Below are 25,403 nucleotides of genomic sequence, written 5' to 3' on the forward strand. Positions count from 1 at the left end.
TGCCCAAACCCACCAACGCTCTTGAGGCTGAATGGGAGCAAATCCCTGAGGCCAGGTTCCACAATCTTTTGAAAGTCCTTCCCAGAAGAGTGAAAGCTTGTCATGGTGGGCAAAAGGGTGCAACTTCATTTTAATGCCCATATTAATTACAGGTTGGTGTGATGTTTCAGCCTCCACACACATCTTTGACATCCGTAAAACATAATGTTATGTAAAATGTTAACTTCATTGTTATGCTCTTTAAATTTATTGGCATAAATTGTTAATTGGGAGCACAAATTTAGTAATTTGTACACACAATTTTATTTATGTTCCACAAAATCACAAGTTTATTTCAGCTTTTCAAATCTTTCCAGCATATGACACACTCCGCCCTTAGACCCTCAATTCAAATAACTCCACCAAAGAAACTCAAGCAACCCCAGAAACCTCTCTCTCACTCTCTTTGCCTCCTAGCCTTTTCTCTCATTCTCTCCTCTTTCCCTCTGTCTCTCTCTTTTCAATCTCTCTCCTAGCCACTCCTCTTTTTTCTATGTTTTCTTTCCCTCCCTTTCTCTTTTTCTCCCTCCCTTCCTCCCTCATTTCTCTGGAACAGTTTTAATTAGCTGGTAGCCTGAGGTCAACCTCTGCTCCTCCGCATTAGCGCGCACACACACACACACACACACACACACACACACACACACACACACACACACACACACACACACACACACACTCACAAACACATACACTTTTTTATGTGTGTTTGTGTGTTATGACAAGCAGAATTGATTCCCTCCACTTTACTCGAACAGCAGATACATGCACTGATTCCTTCTTTAATGTTCAGAGTGGTAGAGTTTGAACTCCCATGATGCAGAGTAAAAACATGACATAAAGTTTGGTGTATGTGTGTGTGTGTGTGTGTGTGTGTGTGTGTTTATGGTATGTGGTTGTGTATGCATAAAGATTCATAAAGCATCTGAATGTCTGTGAGCTGTGTTTGTGTATACGGGTGAAAGTACATTTGAGTGATGTGTGTGTGTGTGTGTGTGTGTGTGTGTGTGTGTGTATGTAAAGTGCATGATTGTGTGCACTATATGTATAATGACTTGGGTGTGCAGTCCTGTATGATGTGTGTGTGCCTACAGCCCCCTGGAGGTTCTTGCAACACGCGACATTAGCAGTGACACAGAAAAGATGCATCAGTTCCATTTCTTGTTGTACACAAACAACACACACACACACACACACACACACACACAAACAACACACACACACACACACACACAAACAACACACACACACACACACACACACACACACACACACACACACACACACACACACAAACACAAACACTCAATCCCACCACCACCTATTACAAAAAAAAAAAAAAAAAATCCTGGACTTCTTTTCCAATTTGATGAATTTTTCATTTGGATTTTTTTACTCTAAAATCATCAGTGAGGAAATCTTGTTTTCGTGACCGACTGCTGCAGGGAGGAGGGAAATGACAGCGATCTCTGTGGAGTTGCACCGGAGGACTCACTTTTTAAAGGCGGCTCTTTGCTCCCACATGCGGAGCCATGGGACAAGTGTGTGTATGTGCATTTTACACATGTATATGTTATGTCAGCAGGCATTCAGAGTGTGCCTCCTTCTCTGTCTTTGTGTATTCATGTGCTTTTTTGGTTGTGCACCAATACTGTGCATGTTTGTGTCTGCATATCAGTAAATGCATCTCTGTCTGCCAGCGTGTTTGCTAGTTTCTGTGCGTTCAAGTTTGTGTGTGTGTGTGTGTGTGTGTGTGTGTGTGTGTGTGTGTGTTTGTGTAATAGAGAGAGAGAGACAGAGCACAACGTTTTTCATTAGACAAAGTATGAAGGAGGTGGAGGAAGATGAGGAGGAGGCTGGAGGGAGGATATCCCAGTCACAGGACTATCAGCAGGGAAGCAGCAACTCGGACCATCCACACACATACACACACTCATACAGTTCACACACACACACACACACACACACACACACACACACACACACACACACACACACACACACACACGTATACACACACCACGCAGATAACAAAGCAGAAGTGCTTAAAGAGGAGCTCTGCAAAAGCATGTGTCCTCGTGAGACAACAAGTAAAAATGTTCCATATAATACGCTGAGTCTTCTGTTTGAGAGTGTAATTTACCTCAGCCTGGCTGTTGTATGTTCAAGTGTTAATGTGAATCAAAAATAACTCATTGTTTGACGCTGCCTTGAGAGTTGTCATTAGTGTCCGAAAAGCAGCGCGAGACGACTGGCCGGGTCACAATGTAAAAATACTTTGTGTTTTCTCAAGGAAAAGTCTGCATTCCACATGTGGAGGGTTAAGTAAAAGTAAATAAGTACAGTAAGAGCAGCAATGTCCACTGTAAGAGAAGCTACTTATATTAGAGTCAGGTAACTATTTCACTCTTTAATTACTGATGCATTAAAGATGCACTGTTGTGCTGTCAAGCATTGTTTTATTGATCAGGTCTTAGTATAGTTCGAATCTTGTGTTCTAAGAGAGCGAACATGCAAACCATGAACGCAAAGTGGATGCGACAGCAGTCATGCATATTGATTATTTAGCTGCAGAGAGGTGCCTCCGAAGGTAACATCATGCAAGGAAAAGAGCAGAAGAAGACCAAAAGTTGATTCAAACAATGCACATTTTAAAGCATTGACAGAAAAAGGATTTTCTTTTATAAGGAAATGTTTCCTGCATATTTGTTGATCGTAGAGATACAGACAATGTGGTTTGATGAGAAAATTTTAAGCAAATAAAGCCGTGTTTGTTTACAAAGACAATTGCACAGAGTACATTTAGTGTGTGAGCATCACTTTAACGTTGCAGCTTGTTCCGGTGGCACGTGTATGTGTCATGTATCACATTTTATGAGCTTGCCATATGGTATGTGTTGGATAAAGAAACCGTAATCTACAAACGTAACTGTAGTAGATTTAGAAAGCACAATATTTTGAATGTAGAGTAGTGAGGTAAATTTATAGAGTAGACCCAGAAGGAAATCTTCAAGAAAAGTAAAAGTACAAATTTGAGTAAATTCACTTGTTAGTTTCTATCTGGACTGGTTTTCTCCAGGAACCCAAAACTAATTTCTAAATACATTTCTTGTCCATTTTTTTTTTTAACATGTCCTCTGCATTAGGTAACGTAAGACATTCTCCTACCTTTACTTTTTTACTTTTTTTTTTTTTATCTGCACTGATAAAAAACTAAAAAAGAAGGCTAAAAAAGTCTCACGATAAAAAGTGAAAGTAAAATGTTAAGTTGTACTACAAAGCACAAAGATGCAATTTTGTGTTTCCCTGATCACTGCACATTGACAGTAAACGTGCTCACATGTACTTCATCTCTTCATCTCGTTCCACAAAACACTTTTTTTTTTCCATCGCTCAAACAAACCTGTTCCAGTGTTTACCCACAAACCCCTTCGCATACAGTAAACTCCCTAACACATTTCCAGATATCAAACACTCAACGCTATGAATCGCAAATAGCTCACTTCCTCTCGCGGCCTGAATGAGCGTCATGCTTCAATCAGAAACATCAGACCAAAGGCAAGTTTTGTTCTTTTTCTCTTTCAAGCACACACAGTCTCAAAATCAACTGTTCACATCATCTGGGGAGACAACACGGAGATCTGCTAGTCTGTCATTTACAGTGCTACGGCGCCTTTCAGTATACACTCTGACAGTATGTTCAAGTGTACCGCCTGGTGTTCATATGGAGTTATAGAGAGTGAAATATCCAAACCCAAGATGCAGGGTTTTTATGGCTGTTATGTTACATATAGCAAGATGCAAATATTCTCGCTGTTTTGTGCATCATTCATGTACATTTCCACAAAGTTTGAGCTGACATATTTGGTATCCTTGGCATCTTTGGGGTCTCTCTAATACATGGTCTAAGGGTAGACACTGAGTGAGCAGAAAATCACGATATATAATAGGAAAAATAGGGAATTACGAGTGGAGAGCTACAGTGCAAACACCAAGTGTGAACGTGTGGCATTTGACATGCAACACAACATGAGGAAAAATCAATTCAAACCCATTTTCTGTGGTGAAACAAAGGCCATCCTCTCAGAGTCTGCTTCCACCACATATCTCTGAACGCAAGGAATTTGTTACTACTAGGATCAGTGTGTGTCCGTGGCATTTGTTCAAGGCTTGCCCAAGCCTCATACTGATTCATCTTGGCCTGAATCCTACGAGGAAATTGTTACAGGGCTGCAGCACCGAAAAAGGAACATCCACTTTCTCTTTTGTCCTCAAACAGGAACAGTTATAGTATCATTGCAGCTATAAGGCGGTGAAATGGGAAGAAAAAAGAAAAAATGGACTCCTGTAAGACATATTAAAGCAAACAGTTATTTACTTAATGGAGAAGCTACCACATATTGAAACCACATATTGAAACCACTACACAAGCAACCCATGCAGTTACACCCGATCTGATGGCCATTGACCTGGTAATTGGCCCGAAATTTCCATAGATGCTCCACTGTGTTGAGTCACTTTGTCTGCTATTTGTTTTCATCTTGTGCAATCGGTGATTTTGTAAGAACGTGTCCCGTGTGTTCTCCAGTGTTGATTCAATTTTGCCCTCAAACTCCTACATTCCCAGTTGCGGTAGGAAAGCACCGATCAGCACCGTCACTAACCTCATTACGTGGACTGGGTTAATCAGACAAATATCACAAATCCATATTAAAGTGCAAATAACGGATTTTTTCTGCTCACTTGGGGCTAGCGAAAACTAAGCTGTGAACAAAACATTGAGATATTATTATATAAACAGTACGTAGAAGTTGACATGGTGAAATTGTTAGCAAACAGCTTAATTTTGCTTATTTTCACATCCAGCAGTTACAGAACAACGTTACCATTCATTTGGAGCCGTGTTTCTGACGACCTGATGAGCGCAAGTCCAATATTCACTCTCTTACAGCTCTGCTTTTGGTCTGTGCCAGCTCCTGAGGGAAATATCTGGCTCTTTAGCACCTAAACGCTCCACTATGTTCCCCAGCTCTTTACTAACTGTGTCTGTCCGTTTGTTTGGTGGTGAGCCGGTAGTGTGCGGTGGGTTTACTGAAAAAAAAACAGCTGTCCGCTGCACCTGAAGATGGTAAGAGTGAAACCAAAACAGTAAATTTACGGACAGGAAAGCTAAACACTGAGCTGAAAATCACTCCGTAAAGCCAAGTGGAGCTGAAGGATTTATTCAATTCTCTCTAGGTTCATCAATAAAAGTGTTCCCTTTCACATTGTCATTTGAAAAACTAATAAAGTGTTGTAAAATTATTAATTAAAGCTGCTCTAAATACTCCTTCCGCTCCATTAATTTGCAGTGGCGATCTAGCACGTGTAAAGCGACGGCGAATACTTTGTCACTTCCTGCATGTGCTTCACAATAAATGCATTTTAATGTGGAGGGAGTGGTATTTCCTCTCTTTGGAACAGTAAGTGTGAAAAGGACTTTCATGGTTGGCTAACGTTACCAAACATTGAAGAGTAAACATTTTTCTGCAGATTTTCTGCCCGGAGACTCTGATCACTGCTGCTCAGTGCCGAACGGATGAGTTCTGTATCCGTTCTCAACACCAATAATCATAACTTCACAGCACCAACTGCACGTTGCATTTATCAGAGAGATTGCTTCACCGTTATCATGAGGTTCATGCACTGCAATGACGCAATTTCATAAACCTTCTAAACAATATAAACACATTTTTCACAAGACCAAAAGCATGTCGGTGCATGAAAACGTCTTTGGGTACAGGAATTGATATCGGGTGACAAGAAATTGCATCGGTGCATCTCAAGATGATCCTAACACATTTAGATCTCTAGTTTGAGGCAGCACACATTTCTGCTCTTTTCTAACATCATTAAATCATACATTCAAGTGAAAGACAGCCTTGATCTCCTGAGTGGTGTCTGGAGATAATAAAGCCAGTCTTGTTTTGAGCTCAATTGCCAGCTATTTCTGAAGTGATGTGTTTTATTTTCCAAAGATTTACTTAACTCAAAGGTTATGCAATTTTCTCAGCTCAGAAGGGTCAGGGTCCAGAGAAAATGGCCTGCCCTCATATTAAATGCAAAAAAGGCTTGCACAGTCTTTTTGTCTCTCTGGCCTTCCTCAGACTGTGTATTTTCCACACTGAATGAGTGAAACAGAAAAATTAAGTAAGGCCGGACAGTGTTGTTTTGAATTCGGGCTGTTTTTGCCTGCGACGGCGATGTCTAATTAGTGTCACACACTGACGTATTTGTCCCTCATTATGTTTCCCATATTTTTGGAGATCAAAGCAGGGTTTTTTTTTCTCTCCCACTGATTATTTGGGTTTATTAAATTAATGTATCAAAAATCAGAGTTTTGGTTCACTTTAGTACAGTACAAAACTGTGTATAAAATTAGACATAAAGATTACTACCTGAAAGTATACAAAAGCTGTTGAAAACTAGAGGGTGCCATTAATACTTGAAAGGCCCGTGCGTATTGCGACACGAAGGGTAAAGACTAGTGTAAGGAAAAAACCAAATTAAAGGGTTATATTTGTGGAGCCAGTGCAGTGAGGGGCTGAAAAGTTGTTGCGAAATTTGAACAAAATGCTTAAATTTCAATTTCCCTATATTTCTGTTGTTGTCCACGAATGCCACGAAGAGACCAGCATGACGATGTGTTGTCCATCAATACGTTTTGACTTCCCTAACCTGTCTGGCACTCAGCCTCAAGTCCACCCTGTTCCTCCTGAGGACGTAAATCCTAAATTTAAAATAGGTCACAAATATGTGGTTTCATTTACAATTTCACTTTTTTTTTGGCAGCAGTACTGATTAAACCACAGTACCCAAGCTTGGGGTTCACTGATGTGTATTTCAAAAGGACAAAGGACAACAATGAAGCTCTAGGGCACAGAAGAATAAGTCATATCAGGCTTTCGGTACATGGGCGAAACACGTGTTAGTAGGATCGGTTCATTGTTGGTTTTGGGATTATTTAACAATTGGAACATTTAGAATATCTTTCTGGATCAGATTGTCGTTGTCCTGTAGGGACTTGTCATCCCTCTGCAGTTTTGAGAACGTTGGACAAGCGTAATGTGAGGCTCTGCCTTTACAACTTGAGAACAAACACAGAGGCCATCAGAATGTTAAGTGCTGCCTTGTCTAACATTTACTCCATTTTCAGAGGTCAGGACCACAGTTGAGCGCGGTGATGAATTGAGCACTTCATTCCTTGGTTTATAACCCCCCCCTTTTCTATCTCTATCTGTCTTTCTGTATGGTGGTCTAATCCCTGCCCCCTCCCCCCTCCTCTACCTCTCCTACTCCTCCATTTCCTGTATTTCTCGCTCATTTCTGTCATTTCCTCCCCTCCCCTTCCCTCTCTCTGTGGTTTTCTCTGGCCACTTAATGGAATGCATGGCATTTCCTCCCTCCCCCCTGTTCTTCTTCTCCTCCATCTCCTCCTCTCCCCATCTCTCTCTCCATCCTCACTCCAGCCCCCGCCTTCTGTAATGAAATGTAAACTTTGACATTTGTCAACTTAGTCTTCCCATCAACAATTTGCAGTGTCCGGGGGTGGAGGGTTTGCTGTAGCGTGGCGTCTCCAGGCTAAAGCAGTTCTCGCGGCGAGCCCTGACCTCCTCGCCCTGTTCCCTTGCTCTTTAGTTTATTTGATCTTTGCTTTCATTCCTCTGTGTTTCCCCGTTGGTTCGTTCATCATGTTTCTCCCCTTTCTTTCTTTCATGCCTTCTTTGTGCACGTTCTTTTCTTTCCTTTACTTTTGTTGTACTTTGTCTCTTTCGTTCCCCTTCTGTGTTGCTTCTTAATCTCCTTTTCTTTCTTCATCCACTCTCTCCTTCTGTCTCCCTTTAATTCAATTCTCTGCTGACTGTTAATCTGGTTTTTCATTTTTTTTTCTTCCACTGAGCACCCTCATTCTCTTTCACTCTCCCTTTAATTCTCTAAGTTCATTGATAAGGTCTTTTGCCCTCCGCCCCCAGCCCCCTCCACCCCCATGTTAAATATTCCAGTCCTCACAGCTTGAATCAATAGAAGTTTCACAGCTAATTCCACAGCTCTACATCAATACCCAAAGGCTCCAGTCTCCTCCATCACCCCCCTGCCTGCCTACTTTGAATATTCAAATGCGTATTATAATAAAGTGGTTTTTCTAAATGCATTAGCACGCAGAGGGGAGGGGGATTCAATCCAAAATAAGATTTTCACCGTTTTGAAGGAAATGACAAACACATTTGCAACATGATTCGTAGAAACGAAAGAGGGAGATGCTTTATGAGGAATGATATGCTAGTTTGGCTTCATTTGGATTTGGATTGATGGATTTAGGATGATTTTTTTAACATGGTGTTCTAGTTTTTGGTTAAAACTGCAGGAGAGGCAGAACAAAGCAAGGCCAGAGTGTAACACTGAGAGCTTAATGAAGTGGTTTTCTACATGCATTAGCGAGCAGAGAAGGGTTTCGTCTCAAAAGTGAGATTTGGAAAAACTAGAATGCTCTTTTACAAAGTGATAGACAGCATAAAATTCAAACGAATGATGTTAGACTTAAAAGAAGGCTAGGAAAGCTGGCTTTGCTTGTCTTAACAAAAACAATCATATACGTTCTAGGTTTTTGATACTTAAAGGATTTTGAATTTATTGTCTTCAGGTAATGTTTTCTCCCCAAAATGTTCACATTTTGGCTTAAAACTCACGGCTGAAAGGACAAACCAGGGCCAACATGCACCACTGAAACCAAAGACATGGCTCTCTTTCTTTCTTCCCCCCCTCTTTTTTTCTATCCTTTCACATTTTCTCTCCCTCCTACTATCCCTCTATTCATCCCTCGCTCTCCCCGGCAAATCCAAAAGTTGTGTCGCCATAGCAACAGCTGCCGTCTGCGAAAATTACCTAAATCCCTTCCTTTTTTTCCCCCTTTTTTTTAACTCTGTGTTCCCAGTGACATTCAATGGATACTGTTTTGATGTGGGAACAAACAAACGAGTTAGGGGATGGAAAAGAAAAAAGAAAGAAAAGAGGGAAGAGAGGTTGATGTTAGGAGAACGACGGAGCAGAGCAGCAGAGCAGAAAGGGGAGAAGAGGGATTAGAGGTGGAAAAGCCTGGTGGCCAGACAGGCAGCCAGTCAGCCGGAGAGAAAGAGAGAAAAAAGAGTGAGACAGAAAGCAAACACAGACTAGAGACAGAGGAAGGAAAACAGCCAGACAGACACGCAGACAGTCGTGCAGATACATAAAACACGAAACAAATAAACAAACATTCAAAGAGTAAACAAAGAAAAGCGAGCCACAGCCACACAAACACCCAGTGGCAGACAGACAGACAGACAGAGAAGCAGACAGACAGACAAAGAGACTGACCCATGTGAAACAGGTAGCAGGCAGAGACAAGATAGACATGTGTCGCCATGGAAACGCTGAAACCAGTGGGGGAAAGGAGAGAGGGAAAGAGAGAGGTGCTGGTGGGGGTGAGGGGTGGGGTTAAGAGGGAGAGATGTAGGAAGCATGCCATCCCCATGGTAACGCAAATGGAGGGATCCTGAGAGAGGGGAAGCGGGGCCGACACACACACACACACACACACACACACACACACACACACACACGTGCGCGCAAACACAAAAACAACACACAAGGCACACCAAGAAAGTAGGAAACCTCGTTCTTCATTCCTCCACCCTCCACCTCCCAACTCCGTGCAGTGCCACTGCCTACTTTGCATCGCCGTGTTTATGTCGTATGATGTGAGCAGCAGTTTTTATCTCTGGGATGAAGCAGGCTTGTACCGTAGTTGTGGAGAAACCCTGACGGATGGTGTAAATTATTACAGCTCGCAGCATTATTCTTGGTTGGACGGCGTACAAGGCAATCTGCTGTCTTATCATGTGTGTGAGACAAGGCCAGTTTCCAGGATCGTGGCTGAGCCAATTCGGCAAAGACAATCCCATTCAATTGAGATAAAGCCTCAGTGGAAATCATGTAGCTGGGAAACTTCCCCAGAACGCTTATCAGACGCTAGTAATTACTCTTCAGCAAACACGCCAGCAGATTTGCAACTATTGTACCACTTAATCAGAGCATTGTGAAAGCAAAAAGGCTTGTGGCAGAATGTGACGAAATGAGTCAAGTTGCTTGACCTGAATGTGCTGCTGACTACAGGGACTGTCATTGCCAGGAAAAGAGTCACCAAACACAGCCTGCAAATTTACACTGAGAGCTAATAGCAGCAGCAGGGTCTCAATGAGCCCACTGTCACTGAACAGAACAGAGCACAACATGACCGGCACAGAGAGCGAGAAGCAGCTATTAGCTAACCAGCTACTCCAGTTGGCGCCTGCTGCTTTAAAGGCTCATCAAGAGCTGCTACAGCTGAGCTCACAGGGTGGAAATGTAACTTTTTGGTGCCCAAATGCTTTTAGGCAGTACTATTAAAATTTAAATTGTCACAAAAGTAGTTATTATTTTTCGTTTTTATTTACGAAATAACCCACCCTAACAAACTCCATCACTGTTCACTAGAGCTTCCGTGCTCACCACAGACCGTTACAGCAGGTATCATTGAAAATTCCCCCTTTCCCAGGCGCATTTACCATTGTGTTTGGCCATTAATGCACACTCAAATCATAATTACTATCTTTCCAACAGCACTGTAAGGCAGCATAATTGCAGTGTGTGGCAGATGGCTGTTGGCTAAGTGGCTTGCATTTATGCCTAATGGCTATTTGCTATCGGTGTAAAACAGGCTAATGGTTCGCTGGCCAGCAGCTATAGCTTAAAATAGACAGCTGTCCTGTGTGGGCTCAGCCAGAATTGAAATGACTATGTTCTCCTCATTATCTGCTGCAGTGAATTCATCACACAACGAGGATCCATAAGAGCGAAAGAAGAAAATGATAAACATTTGTTTCCTGTCTGATGTCTGAGGGCACTGAAGCTATATCAAAAAAGGTTAATTCATGTAGAAAAACTGGCCCCCCTTACATGTAATTATAATGACCATTCCTCTCGGAAAATAATTACTGGTATGAAGTTCAGTCGAACAAATGTAAACCGTTAATGACTGTATATATCATAACTGCTGTTCAAAGCCAGACTGTGTGGATGTTTACAGGCAGTATGCTTCACAAAAGACATTTGTGCTGTTTTTGTCTGCAATTTCATCTTCCAACTCAAGAGGGAAAAGAAGGGGGAGACGGAGAATGTGTATTCCTTTTCAAACAAGGAGACTAATTACAAGGGATTAAGTAATTGCGTGGGGAATAGTCAGGAAATCTTTCTCAAAACCTTTTGTTCCAAACCCCATTAATTTCACCCTGCTCTGTCTAGTATAAAACGAGTTAACTTTTTGTGAACTGTTTAAAAGGACAAATCTACAAGATATTTTCTTTGCTGTTAAGAAAACGGCAATACGTGAAGGCAGAGGCACAGAAAGCTCCAGCGTGAAAGGCTCAGATTCAATTGAGGCGGTGAGGTCGCGCACCCACACTCCAACTTTACAGAGGAAGCATTTTATGTTGGAAAAAGTTTGATAAAAGTACCCTACCTTTTTAATAATTCAAAACAAAAATAATTCTTAGGCTGCTAGAGTGCTTTGCCAAAACCCTTAACCCTTATAAAAAGTAAAAAAAAGTGCAAGTTAGTATCACTTATTTATAAGACAGTTTTTAAGTTGCACTTCAGTATACATGGATGGTGTTAATACCCTAGCAATAGCTGTTATACCAGAGCTTTCCCATGTATACTAGTTGAATATCTGCATTTGAATACTATAAGTATTATAAAACAACACGACTGTGGTGTGATCGAGCATTTTTGTTCTGCAATGCAGTGCAACAATAGAGACGAAGGAGTTGCTTACAGGCGGTTAAAAGTAAAAAACATTTGAAATGGTCACACTGAAGCTGATGTGCGCCAGCATGTGTCTTGCTTCATATTCTGGTTTCCCCAATGTTCACTGTAATCCGTTAGATCCATTTGTAGAGGTATAAAGCAAAGCTCTTAAGTTACTGATCAATGGAGTGAGTAAGGACTCGAGTGATTCGGGATTCAGGAGTAACTCAAGCTGATTTTGCATTGACAGAGGCACGTTAGGCTGGTTCAAGAACCTATGGCCCAAGAAGGAAAGGCCTGAAGAACTCGTCGGGGAGGAGGACTCTTTCATGACTACAACTCTGCCAGGAGAAGCAGATAGAAAATTGATGGCTGGATTGACATAACTGCATAATGTATTTCTTTACAGCCTTGGTGACGATGAATACCACAAACTCAATGTGTAGAAATGCTGCGTGTGCTTCATGCTACATAAAATCAGAGTTTCAAATCCAAGCAGCGGTGAACCTTGGTAATACGAAAAGAAGTAGTAACGGTACTAGCATAAGCACCATGTCCTTCTAGTAGCTTTGGAGCTTTCCACCACATTTCGCAATCATCCATTATGAGTGCAACACCGACGGCATATGGCGCACATGATAACACCTGGACGCATTGTTTTGTTTTTTAGGTAAGCCCACACACATGTGATGAAGATATGCCAGCACTATTTTCCAGAGCTGATGCATATCAGAAAAGCAGATGTTTTGTGACATCAACTCCCTATCCAGGCTTCTGCACCTTTTCCTTCTTCTGGAGTGAACTACTGGCTTCATATAGCACACATCAGATAACGAGATCCTACTGAGCACACAACAATTATACAACGCTGCTGGAAGAACTTAGTCACTTTCATACGATGCTCACCTGCGTTGCTAAAAACACATTTTAGCATTTTTTCCAAATCTCATACTAACGTTTCCATACTATCAGTTTATAAGATGAAGAACTTGGTCACTCTACCCCCACATGACCCATGTCGGCTCCTATTTTGGATCACCATGTAGCCTCGGTGCTTTCGGGGAAACAGACTGAGGCCTCCGCGGTCAGAGCTGACTGAACTCTGGGACTTCCGATCAATCCCCCCCCCCCGTCCCTCTCAGTGTTTCTCATTGCTCACTTGCCCTCTCCACACAGTGATGGAGGTCATGTGTGGTCAAGAGCTGAGGATGGAAAATCAGGCAGCAGCTGTACAAACTATTATCACTGCAAAGCCTCTCTCTACCAGCTACAGTACAGCTATATTACCCTGCTCGTTCTGTCTTTATCTCCCTTTCACAGTGTTGAGCAGTACAGCAATGTGATTACTCTTTTCAGTAAGGAGTAGGGTAGGGGATTACAATTCCCGAAGCCCGCTAAGGCTCCATGATTTCGACATTTTGATAGGTTTTTTCGTCTTGCCAAATTTTTCTCTGCCTTTAGAAAGAAAACTCCAAAACTGTCTTTTTTTTTTTAACATATTGTGCAGCTAGTTTGCCACCGGAAGCCTAAATTCAAGAACCACCTGGATTTTGCTTACAGTTGGAGGGTGTGTGAACCCCACAATTTCACTGTTGCGGGCTACTGTAGTGCTGCATACACCCACTGGGGCTAAGCTAGCTTTTGATAGTCAGTAAATACCTCCATACTGTAGGCTTACTGCTCATTAAACCACAGTGTCTCCTTTCCTATGTTACACATCTTAAATAAAGAGGATTTGATGTAAGTTTTGACAGCTTTGAAGAAATATAACTATTTATCTCCAATGAGTGATAGAGTTGCAGTGGGGGAAGAGCTGCTGGCTAACGAGGTATTGTCCCCACTTTGTATTCCCAGTTCAAAAATGTTTCCTAACAAAAATCCTAAATGTTCCTTAACATAGAAACATAGAGAAATAAGTGGAAATAAGTTCATGTTTTACACAGATATATTTCAGCTTGATTTTTGATGTTTTTTCCCTGAGTTGGGTATAGAGCCAATGAGCCTCAGCCAACCCTCTCTCCTAGAAATTATGCCTATGTACAACTAATTTGATGGAGAAAATGCATTTAGAAGGAAACGTGATACAGATTGGACTACGTTTTCTCTTAATACAGTGAGGAAATGTTGTTAATTAATATATTTTACAGTTCGCAAAAATGGAGATATGGAATGTTTCGGTAAAATGTTCACTGACGACATTTTTTTTCCGCCAAAATATCCAGCCTTGCAGTACAATATCCACCTGTGGTGACTGAAGCATTATGAACGTTTTTTTATGATTATGTTTAGGCACTGGCAGCAATTGTTGCCTAGCCCTAAACACACAAAAAAAACCCCAAAACAAAACATTGTCATCGTTGGATCATCGTCGCATCAGTTGGGAGCATAAAAACCACAACTAAGGTGCCAAATTCATACAAATTGGTCCAGAGTCGGAAATATTCTGGTCTAAACAGGTGAAGCTTTGGTCAGGTTTCGACAGAGCATGATCTTTAACTTTCCTGCAATAAAAAGAATATAGGCTAGATGACTGGACAAGATAGTAGCCAACCCGGAGCGTTTCATGCCTGTCCAAGTTTTGGGGCGTGCCCCACCTGTAGGTCACCTCGCATTGTTTATGCAGAAGATAGGCAGACTTTTACATCCCAGCCCCTGGATGTCCGAGACCCCTCCCCCCACTACTCAACTCCATAAAATGAATCTAATAATATTTTCAATGAGTAATGAGTAATTAATTGAATGTATTAATTAACTCGCTGCCCAAATACAATTCATTGCAGTGCTGTAAATACACTCTTTCTTTGCTTAACTTGCCTTTTCATTTTATTCCTATGTTTTTTTTAAAGTTTCTCCAAGTTCTTTTTCTCCCTCATCTTCCGTTGCTATGGTAACTCTCTCTCTCTTTCTATCTCCCTCCTTCTGTCTCTCTGGTGCACCCCCACTTTCCCCTCTCTCTCCCTCTCGCTTTCTCTCTCTCTCTCTCTCCAGCGGCTGGCTGGATGGTTGCTATAGAAACAGACTTATTTAAAAGAAGAGCTAAGAAATTATCTTTTTCTCTCGCTTTCCCCAACACACTCGCTTTTGTTCCTTCGCTTCCTCTCTTTTTCACTCGCCCCATCTTAGCATCTTAGTGGCAGACCTGCTCAGTTATTTCCCTTTGGCCTTTGCCGTATATTGTGGCTTTGCGCACACACACGCACGCGCACACACACACACACACACACACACACACACACACACACACACACACACACACACACACACACACACACACACACACACACAAACAATATAATCTTAACAAAACAAACAAGGCTTGTCCCTAAAGTTAATGGTTTACCTTTTGGAGACAAATCGAACTTGGGTCCCCATAATGTCACTAAGTGAACAGGCCTTTTTCTTGGAAGACATTTTGAGATATCACAGTAAAAAAAATCTCTGGTGTAAATAACAAAGTTGACAATGGCTTTATTCCATTTAGCTGCTTCATTTTCAGGATCCTGTGCTTTTCCCACTATGACAAGTTACAATATCTGCTGTAAAAACACCCTAATGCGAACATCCATGGGTACAAACACTGCTAGGTGGGTCTCTCCCAAGACACTCACAGTCTAACCTCCTTTCGAAAAAACACAATGACAAATCTCACTCTGACATACTCTCCACCTGTGATGCCATAACTTCATTTACCGCGACGGCAATGAGAGATGAGCAGCGTGACATCACTGTCCCCCTTCACCGCCGCCGCTGAGAGCGGCTCGCTTATCTCCCGCACCCGAGCGTATCGGGCTTCACTGAGGGGAGATAGTGTCACCCCCCACCACCACCACCACCACCATCGCCCCCTCACCCAACTCCGCCCTCTACTCTCCTCGCCTCATCGAGCCTTACCAAGCCGAGCGGAGCCCGGGGTATTATCAGTTCCTGATAGTTATCGACTTACATTAAAACATAAGAGGGGAGAGAGGAGGAACAGGCACATAGACAGACAGAGGGAGGATGGAAACACAAACAGAGTGGGTGGTGATGGATACCGGCTTTCATCATCTGTAATCATGTTGTCCATCTCCATCTTTAAATCGCTGCTGCTTCTTTTATCACTGTTTAAAATCCACCAAAGGAGAAGATATAAAAGGGATGGAAAGATATCTTGAGACTTCAAAAAAAAAAAAAAACACAAAAAAAGAAAAACCCTTGGTCTCAGTGCCCACGCAGTAAAATCATTTGGTTCCACAAGTTCAGTATCTGATGAGGGAATAAGTTTGGAAAAGCCTCTGTGGGAAAGATCGGAAGACACTAAATGTTAAATTAAGTGAAGTGGAGCCAGTGGATGCTGGGTCTGTGGGGTGTGAAAAATTAGGATTATGATCATTGTGCATCGGATTTTTGAAAGGGAACGTATTAAATATGACAAACTTTTCCTCTAGCAGAAGCTTTGGTTTGAATAAGCTTTGCAGTCTTCGTGTAATTTAGTAACTGTCTTGATGGGGATAAAAGGAATGGCTTGATTTATAATGATTTGGTACGTTATATAAAGTTTATCTAGTTTAATACAATGTGGTATGGCAGGGGTTCCCAACAGACCGCCAACTGATATAAAGGTTTATATATTTAGATATTATAACATGCATTGTTACCTTCCCTCTGACGGAGGGAAAAGTTTGCTTTGTGTTTCCCTTATGTTGTCCAGCCAGTTACAACAGTAATAGGAACACAGCACGCAAGCTGAATACATATAGAGACAAACAACCGATCGCGCTCGTATTCCCTCACTCACATTCACACCTAAGGGCACTTGAGAATTCGCTAGTTAACCTAACCTGCATGTCTTTGGGCTGTGGGAGGGAACCGGAGTGCCCCGAAGGAAACCCACGCAGCCGGCAGGCTTGAACCCAGCTGTGAGGCCACAGTGCTAACCACCGCTCCACTGCGCCGCTGGGTTTTCATTTACACACTAAATGTGTAAATGTGTAAATGTGTAAATGTCAGCTGTCTGTCGTCTGTCGTCAGCGAACGGAACAAGTACGAAATAGTGACTGAAACACGGGCCGTTAAGAACTGCATGTTAACCAGCAGTCACTTCCAAGCCATTTCTAGGACGCTGCGCCGCTAAAATCCCGATTTTATAGCCGCGACGCCGTCTGACAGAATCACCGTATACACACGAGTTAAAGGCAACGGCCGTGCCGTGATTTCGCTGACGTTTCCTTGTATATTTCGGTAAAAACACGGAGTCCAGTGCCCGGGCCTAACAAGTGGCAACATTTTAATTCAATATTCTGTCTTTCAAGCAATAACATGAGTAACTGAAAAATTCTTTCATTGATTCCATGTGACACAGCGCTACGTAAGGTATTGAATAAGTGCAAAACCACACACATGTAGACACACACACACACACACATGCGCACACACACACACACACACACACACACACACATATAACCAGTAGCATGCACAATCCAGGGCAAAGACAAAAGGGAAAACCTTCTGATAGCGATCTTGTAATGGATCAGATTGATTTAATTCACTGCGTTGGACAATTTCTCATTCTTATTCCTCAAGATGTCTCTGAATGGATTTTACGTAGGAGGCCCATTCAATTGTTCTCTCTCACCTCCACACATGAGAGTCTCAGACAGTGAGCGAGCGAGCGAGAGAAAACACAGGCAGACAAAGAAACAGAGAGAGAGAGAGAGAGAGAAGCTGAAACAAACTACCTCTACGCTCAGCTTATTTGATCTCACGGCCTTTTTTGTTGACATATTTCTTCATATAAAAGGAAACACTTTTATGCTTTCGGTGCTTTTATGTTTGATGTCTGCATTTCTTTGAAAGCTTCTCCTCGGAGAGGTCGGCCAGTTTAGCTTCTCACTTTCCCTCCCAAAAAAAAAAGCAGGGAAGGGTTACTTCCAGCCTTTTATCACCTTTATTGAATACTCATGCAGTGAAAGGGACACACTTTATTTATCCATGGAGGGGCGAGGACTCTGTCGAGGGCAGTGCTGTGTGCATTGCAGCGTGCTGCCTGGAACAGCGGTGAAATATGCTGAAAATGCCTGGAAAACTCCAGGACCTGCTCTCCCAGGAGAGCCCCATCTATAATAGGCCTGGCTGTTTCCCTCTGCTCCCTCGCTGCAACCCTCTCCACACATAAATCTCTGCTCCCCAGCTCTGCTCTCCTCCTCCTTCCCTCCTGTTAGCTCCCACTCCTCCTCTGCATTTCGCACCTGCCCTCATCCACAATACTGCATCTCCCTACATCTTCCTTTTTCTGCCTTCCTTCCTTTAGCATTTCTTCCCTCTATCTTTACTCCTCCTCTGCCCTCTTCCTCCTCCAATTTTCTCTCCTGCCCTCACCCTCTTTTCTTTCTCCTCATCTCCTCCTCTATTTTCCTGCTCACTAGCTCCAACCCCCCTATGCACATAATTCTTTGCTCTGCTCGCTTCCTCCTTCACTCTCCCTTCATTCTCTCCCCCTTTTCAACCCCTCTGCTGTCTTCCTACCCCAATTCCGCTGAAGCCCTCGTCCTCTCTTCCTCTCATCTACTATCCCCTCCCTTCACACTCCATCTTCCCTCCATTTGTGTTCCCTCCATCCGTCTCCGCTCCTCCTCTGCCCGCTCACTGCTACCCTCCCTTACTCTTCTACCCTCCTCCAACCCCCCCGATCCTTTCTTCCCCTCATCCTCTTTTCTTCACTGGTCTCATGTGCTCCCTTTCCTGCTCCCTTGCTCTCAACCATGCTCTCCTCCTCTTTCACTTCCGTCAGCTCCTTCTCCTCCTCTCCTTTTCTCTCTCCTGCCCCCACCTACACTTCTGCATCTCTCTTTCCATTGATATTTCATTCCTCTCTCTTCACTCCTTCTCTGACTGTTCCTTTCCTCTGCCCTCCTCCTCTCAACCAAATTCCTCTCCTGGCCGTATCCTTTTGTTTTCTTCTCTCCCCTCATGTGCTCCTTCATTTTTCTTTCTCTTCTAGTTCCCGTTCTGCTCCTCCTCTCCCTTCCCAGTCCACTAGTCCTCCATTATTCAGACTGACAGATCAGCCAGATTGACGGGTGTCAGTCCTAATAGCTGTCGACGCTTTCTGCAAGGATCTGCGTACTTTTCAGTCTTTCGCTCTCACACCCACCTCACACATGCACGCACACCAAAACGCACATCAGCCCCGTGCAGAGGAAGGTAGGGGTAATTTGCCGCTGTCGTTTTAGAAGATTACTAGATTTTTGGGGCATTGCTGTGAATTAGGCGACAGCTAATTGTGGCACTTTATTTATTTATTTATTTTAATTGCTGTTCCTTGTCGGCTCGGATTACGCTTCCTGCGCCATAAGGATATCAGATCTGTCATGTACTGGAGGGCTTCGGGATGAGGCCCACACACACACACACACACACACACACACACACGCACACACACACACACTTAACTGCGCTGCCGCTGTTGTTTGAACCTCCACTCTGCTCTGAAACAAGGCTTGTCATGTCATTCTTAATTATCTTCATTTGGGAATACAACGCTTTTATTAGAGCAACAGAGTCAGTCAACCTTTTATATATGCTTTTATGGTACAGTCAGTACAGTATGACACTAATGGCCAAGGTTGGGGGTTTGATTTGTCCTGAGTCTGCTCATGCAACAAATGCTCATCAGCGATGCTTCAAATGATTAAAATCCACCAAGAAGATGAACATTTTCATTTGCCTTGTAGATTGAACAACGGTATTTGTGCAAACATTTTTAATGAATATTTTTCTTGCATGGATTGAGTATCTGTTGAATAAATGCTTGATTTGAGATCGTTTTTCTCTGGAGTAAGAATGCAAGATGTAATTCCATCACTTCTGGTCTACTGATAAAAGCTGTTTTCTGATGCATTTGGAAGCAGGCAACTGCCTTAGAGCCCAAGACATTCAGGGGCCCCTAGAAGTCCCGAGTTCACTGTATCTGCTGTTTGTGTTAATTTGATCAGCAGCAAATTTGTTTGTGAAATTCACTATGCAAATTACAACATCATCTGAAGGTACACAGGGCCTGCTTCGCAAAACGCAGCGCCTTGCTACACGACGCTGCATTTTGTTGCAGCAAAAGTTGAACCAGGTCCGACTTCTTTGCGGACGACCCTGTGACTTTTCTGTTCATTGGCACCCCGCTGCGTCGACAGCGTGGCCTCACTCAAATGAATGAGGGGGCGGCGCTAATGTTGGTGCTAATGTTGGTCTGAAAACATGGCCTTAAAGAAGGTCCTTGTGTAAAACACTAGTTTCATCACTTCCATCATGGAAGTGTACATTGTGCTCTTATGGTCTATATTTCTGACATGAATCGGTTTAATTTTTGCCCCCATGGCCTAAAAATGGTCGGATCGGGCAATGCAAAAGGTGGGTTTCCCCATATCAAAATGAGCAATTTTGGATGATCCCTTAACTGCACAGCATGCTGGAGTGTTGTAGCGCAGTTTTCTAAATCTTCACATGCTGTAAATGCCGTAACAGTTATGACTTAACCCTCAAAGCCCCATCTGAGAGTATTTTTGCTGTTGGATGATTCAGAAAGGAATTACACAACTGTTTGAGGGCGTTACAGCGGAGATCTCGAAACGAATGATCAAAGACAATCTCATACAGTCTGTCGTCGTACTAAGTTAGGAAGAATTCTCCGTCGCCCAGGTCACGGTATATTTAAAAGTGCTGAGTCAAAGGTAACTGGACTTGCTTTAGATTCTTGAAGGTGTTTTGGATGACAGGCAAAAGTTCTTCGGGAATCTAAAGCGAGTCCGCTGGCCTTCGACTCAGCCTTTCTGGATACATTTCGAGGAACCCTTCTAAGGATCCCTGGGAGCCCCTGGAGCCCGCTTTAGGTGTAAACTTGTGCATCACGTTGTAAACCATGAAACCCTGATGGTCCAGCTGGGTTGCTGTTGAAGCAGAGACTCAAGACAATAGGGCCCTTTCTCTTTCTCTCTCTGCTTCTTGAGCGCTCCTACTCTGCCTCTGTTTATCCTCAAACATCCCCTCTTGTCAACAGATTAGGACTGAACCCCGCTGTCTCTTCCTTTCTTCGTCTCTCCCTGCCTCCATCTCTCTGTCTTTTGGCCTGTCTCTTTGCATCTGCGCCTCTGCTCTGTTCTTGTGAGGGGAGAAAAGAGTGGGAGGAGGGGGGAGAAAAGGGAGAAAAAGAAAGTGTGTTTGTGTGTGTGTGTGTGTGTGTGTGTGTGTGTGTGTGTGTAACGGAGAGAGGAGAGAGAAGGGACAGGTGCTTGCTTTGCAAGAACTGCTTTGCTTGCATGATCAGGCCGCAAAAACGTTCAGCTCGAGCAAAAGTGCTGTTCAAGAATCGACGCTGAGAAAACGGGCTTCCTCGCCAGTGGCCAGGCCGGCGCTGGCGACACGCTACGTCGAACCCACACACACATGTACGCATACAGGGCAGCGTGGTAATTACAGAGGCCCGCAGACACACGGTCGACCACAGAGAGATGCAGTGGGTCTGTGTTACGGAAGCCAGGCACACCAGCGGACTGAACAGTAAATCAGGCCGCTCAGAGAGAGAACGGTCAGAGCTGTCGGCAGAGGGAAGCAGGATGCAGACACCTGGAAGAGTCCGAACAGGCTAAACACACATTAGGCCGCAGCTGCTGTTTGTAGGGGACGGATTCACTCTGATCACATTTGCAGGCTTACACAGGCTCAGCTGGAGACACGGATCTGCTGCTCTGCTCTGTTCTCTGCTTCTCTGTCTCTGTCCCTGTCTCTGTCTCTGTCTCTGGTTCTGGTTCTGTCTCTGTCTCTGTCTCTGGTTCTGGTTCTGTTCTCTTTTCTGTCTCGCTCCTTTTCTCTCTCAGTTCCGCTTTGCTTTGTCCTCTGTAGCTAGAGTCATCAAACTTACCTAATCTACTTTACCCTCTCTACTCTACTCTTCCGTCCAGCTACAACCGATACTTTCAGCAGCTCGAGTCCTAATTAATCTGAGCTCCTCCGATTATTAACTGATCGACATAGATTTATCGTAATGACAACCAACATAATCTGATCCACTGAATTCTTACTGAAAAACGAATGTGGGCCTTCTTCAAACCGACATGCGCAGACTTTTGCTGATCTTTTTCCGTCGTGTGTATCGCTCTATTCTGCCTCACTGTTTAAAATGATAATAGACCTAATATTTTATTCTGTTTTATTCCACTGAAGGGGTCAGCTCTGCTCCAGCCTGGGAGCTCCTCTGACTGTCTGTCTAGGCAGATAACCGTCTGTGGTTCATCACACCGGCGGCCTGCGGCACCAGAGACCCAGGTGCTGAGGCAGGTACGCACGCGAGCACACACACACACACACACACACACACACACACACACACACACACACACACACACACACACACACACACACACACACACACACACACACACACACACACACACACACACACACACACACACACACACACACACACACACACACACACACACACACACACACACACACACACACACACACACACACACACACACACACACACACACACATGTACGCATACAGGGCAGCGTGGTAATTACAGAGGCCCGCAGACACACGGTCGACCACAGAGAGATGCAGTGGGTCTGTGTTACGAAGCCAGCACACCAGCGGACTGAACAGTAAATCAGGCCGCTCAGAGAGAGAACAGTCAGAGCTGTCGGCAGAGGGAAGCAGGATGCAGACACCTGAAGAGTCCGAACAGGCTAAACACACATTAGGCCGCAGCTGCTGTTTGTAGGGGACGGATTCACTCTGATCACATTTGCAGGCTTACACAGGCTCAGCTGGAGACACGGATCTGCTGCTCTGCTCTGTTCTCTGCTTCTCTGTCTCTGTCCCTGTCCCTGTCTCTGGTTCTGGTTCTGGTTCTGTCTCTGTCTCTGTCTCTGGTTCTGGTTCTGTTCTCTTTTCTGTCTCGCTCCTTTTCTCTCTCAGTTCCGCTTTGCTTTGTCCTCTGTAGCTAGAGTCATCAAACTTACCTAATCTACTTTACCCTCTCTACTCTACTCTTCCGTCCGGCTACAACCGATACTTTCAGCAGCTCGAGTCCTAATTAATCTGAGCTCCTCCGATTATTAACTGATCGACATAGATTTATCGTAATGACAACCAACATAATCTGATCCACTGTATTCTTACTGAAAACGCATCGTGGGCCTTCTTCAAACCGACATGCGCAGACTTTTGCTGATCTTTTTCCGTGGGGTGTATCGCTCTATTCTGCCTCACTGTTTAAAATGATAATAGACCTAATATTTTATTCTGTTTTATTCCACTGAAGGGGTCAGCTCTGCTCCAGCCTGGGAGCTCCTCTGACTGTCTGTCTAGGCAGATAACCGTCTGTGGTTCATCACACCGGCGGCCTGCGGCACCAGAGACCCAGGTGCTGAGGCAGGTACGCACGCGAGCACACACACACACACACACACACACACACACACACACACACACACACACACACACACACACAGTTGAGCTGTTCACATCAGGCCAACTCAATTAATCACCTCTGTCTTTGGAGCCGTGATTGCCCTCAAACACAAACGCACACTCATCCTCTGTCTCACTGGCGTGTGTTTGTGTGTGTGCGCGCGCAGAGAGGGCAATCTATCAAGGTGATCGATAAATAGGGACATTAATATTGGTAATGGGATTCTCCTCCAGTCCAGTGAATATGTCTCCGTCTTTACGCTAGAATATGAATTTTTCTTGGCACCTGCACGTTTGCAGCGGGGTGGCGCGCACGAGCACGAGCACGCGAGACTCTACCTGCATGCTAAGAGGAGGATTCACTGGTCTGTGTTATCTCTCTCTCTAACACACACGCACACACACACACGCACACACACACACACACACACACACACACACACACACGCACACACACAGCGACTTTTCCCTCTCGAAAGACACTTGCGCTGGTCCTTACTTTCTACTCCCTCTCTCTCCACACAACACGCAGACACACAATTACACGTACTGAGATTGAATGAATGCGCGTGCGTGACGCATGCGTGTGTGTGTGTGTGTGTGTGCGCGAGTGTGTAATGGAAATTGATCCAGTGTGACTCATGTTAAAACTCGGCGACCAGACTGTGCACTGGATCCTCACCTCATCAATCATTCCCGGCTGGCAGGTTATGCGCAGTGTGTGTGTGTGTGTGTGTGCGTGCGTGAGAGAGAGAGAGAGATAGAGAGAGCGCGCGTGCGTGCAACACCTCCTCCGTTGACCCAAACCACACTGCGTTCGTATGTGTCAACCAAATCTATCCGTTCATGCGTTTCAAAGGTCACGTCAAGCAATGTCGCGTGCAGATGCTCCACATCTCTCCCCCTGAACGCGTAATTGAAGGAAAACGAATGCAACGCGTCTGGGCCGTTTGTGTCTGCGCCCCAGATCTCATTTTCCCCGAGCGGGGCGCAGACCCTGAACACGCCGCGACACTTTTTTCTCCCTTCTGCGCCTGTCGGCTGCAACGACGATGTCCAGGGCCGCGCAAATCTCCAGCAACGGAACGCGTTCGCAGACGTGCACGCACGTATTGCCGGACACACAGACGCACGACAACACGGGCACCGCCGGCGCAGACAGACAGACAGACAGACAGACAGACACCCACAAAGCGCACAGACGCCCGCACACAGCAGAGAAAAGAAGGGCGAGAGGGCGAAAGAAAGAAAAAAAAAAAATCGGGCATTGGAAAGTAACTTTCCGGCGTTGCTCGTGCCCCTCGCCAGTTCGGGGTGTTGAAACATCGCTCACCTTGGTTCAAAGTGATCGCCAAAGTTATGATCCACAGGGCTGGCATGGTTCAGCCGAGCGCATTCAGATTCCTCCCCTCGGCTCCGCTTCCCCGAAAAGACACCATCAATTCCTCCCGAGCGGGTGAATTTAACTGGAATCCTCTTTGAGTCATGAGAGTCAAAGGAGCCAAATTTAGAGAGAAGAAGAAACAAAAACAAAATCCGATGCTTCTTCCTCTCGCTTCCTTTCCTTTCTTCAGCTCGTTTCCCTGTTTTCCCCGTGCGTAAAATAAATCTGTCTCCACTTTTTTTTTAAAAATTCTTTTTCTTTTTCTTTTTCTTTTTCTTTTTTTCAGCTTCTCTCGGTTTCTCAGTCTGCGTCCCCTTTCCCCTCCGCGTTCTGGATTCCCATTTAAACAGGACTGAATTCCTCTCTCCCTCTTTTCTCTCTCTCTCTCTGTCTCTCTCTTTCTGTCTCATACAATCAGCGCCCCCCCCCCACCTCCTCCCCGTTCCAAATCTCCGTTTTGGACTCTGTTAAAGAGGAGGTGGGCGCTCCAGCGGCCGCAGCGAGAACTGCGCTTTAAAAGCATGAAAACTTTAACCACCAAAAGCTTTACATTCATAACTGAGTGCAACTGAAACACAGAATATTCTATGGCCGGTTATAGTTGTGTTTTTCTTTCTTTTTTTTAAATTTGAATAAAAGCCATAGTGTAGACGTGCAGCTATGACATTCA

The 25,403-nt window shown here is 44.2% G+C and overlaps 1 protein-coding gene across 1 annotated transcript in view; it reads right to left on the reverse strand.

Moving 5' to 3' along the window:
• Positions 1 to 24,971, reverse strand: part of kirrel1b (kirre like nephrin family adhesion molecule 1b) — a 74,572-nt gene extending 49,601 nt beyond the window's left edge. Inside the window, exon 1 of the mRNA XM_040144462.1 lies at positions 24,683 to 24,971. Within this exon, the coding sequence (XP_040000396.1) occupies positions 24,683 to 24,728 (46 nt within the window). The 5' untranslated portion in view covers positions 24,729 to 24,971. The remainder of the gene's footprint in view (positions 1 to 24,682) is intronic.
• Between the last annotated feature and the right edge of the window lie 432 nt (positions 24,972 to 25,403).

Source organism: Xiphias gladius, chromosome 14 (assembly GCF_016859285.1).
Source record: "Xiphias gladius isolate SHS-SW01 ecotype Sanya breed wild chromosome 14, ASM1685928v1, whole genome shotgun sequence".
Lineage (NCBI taxonomy): Eukaryota > Metazoa > Chordata > Actinopteri > Istiophoriformes > Xiphiidae > Xiphias > Xiphias gladius.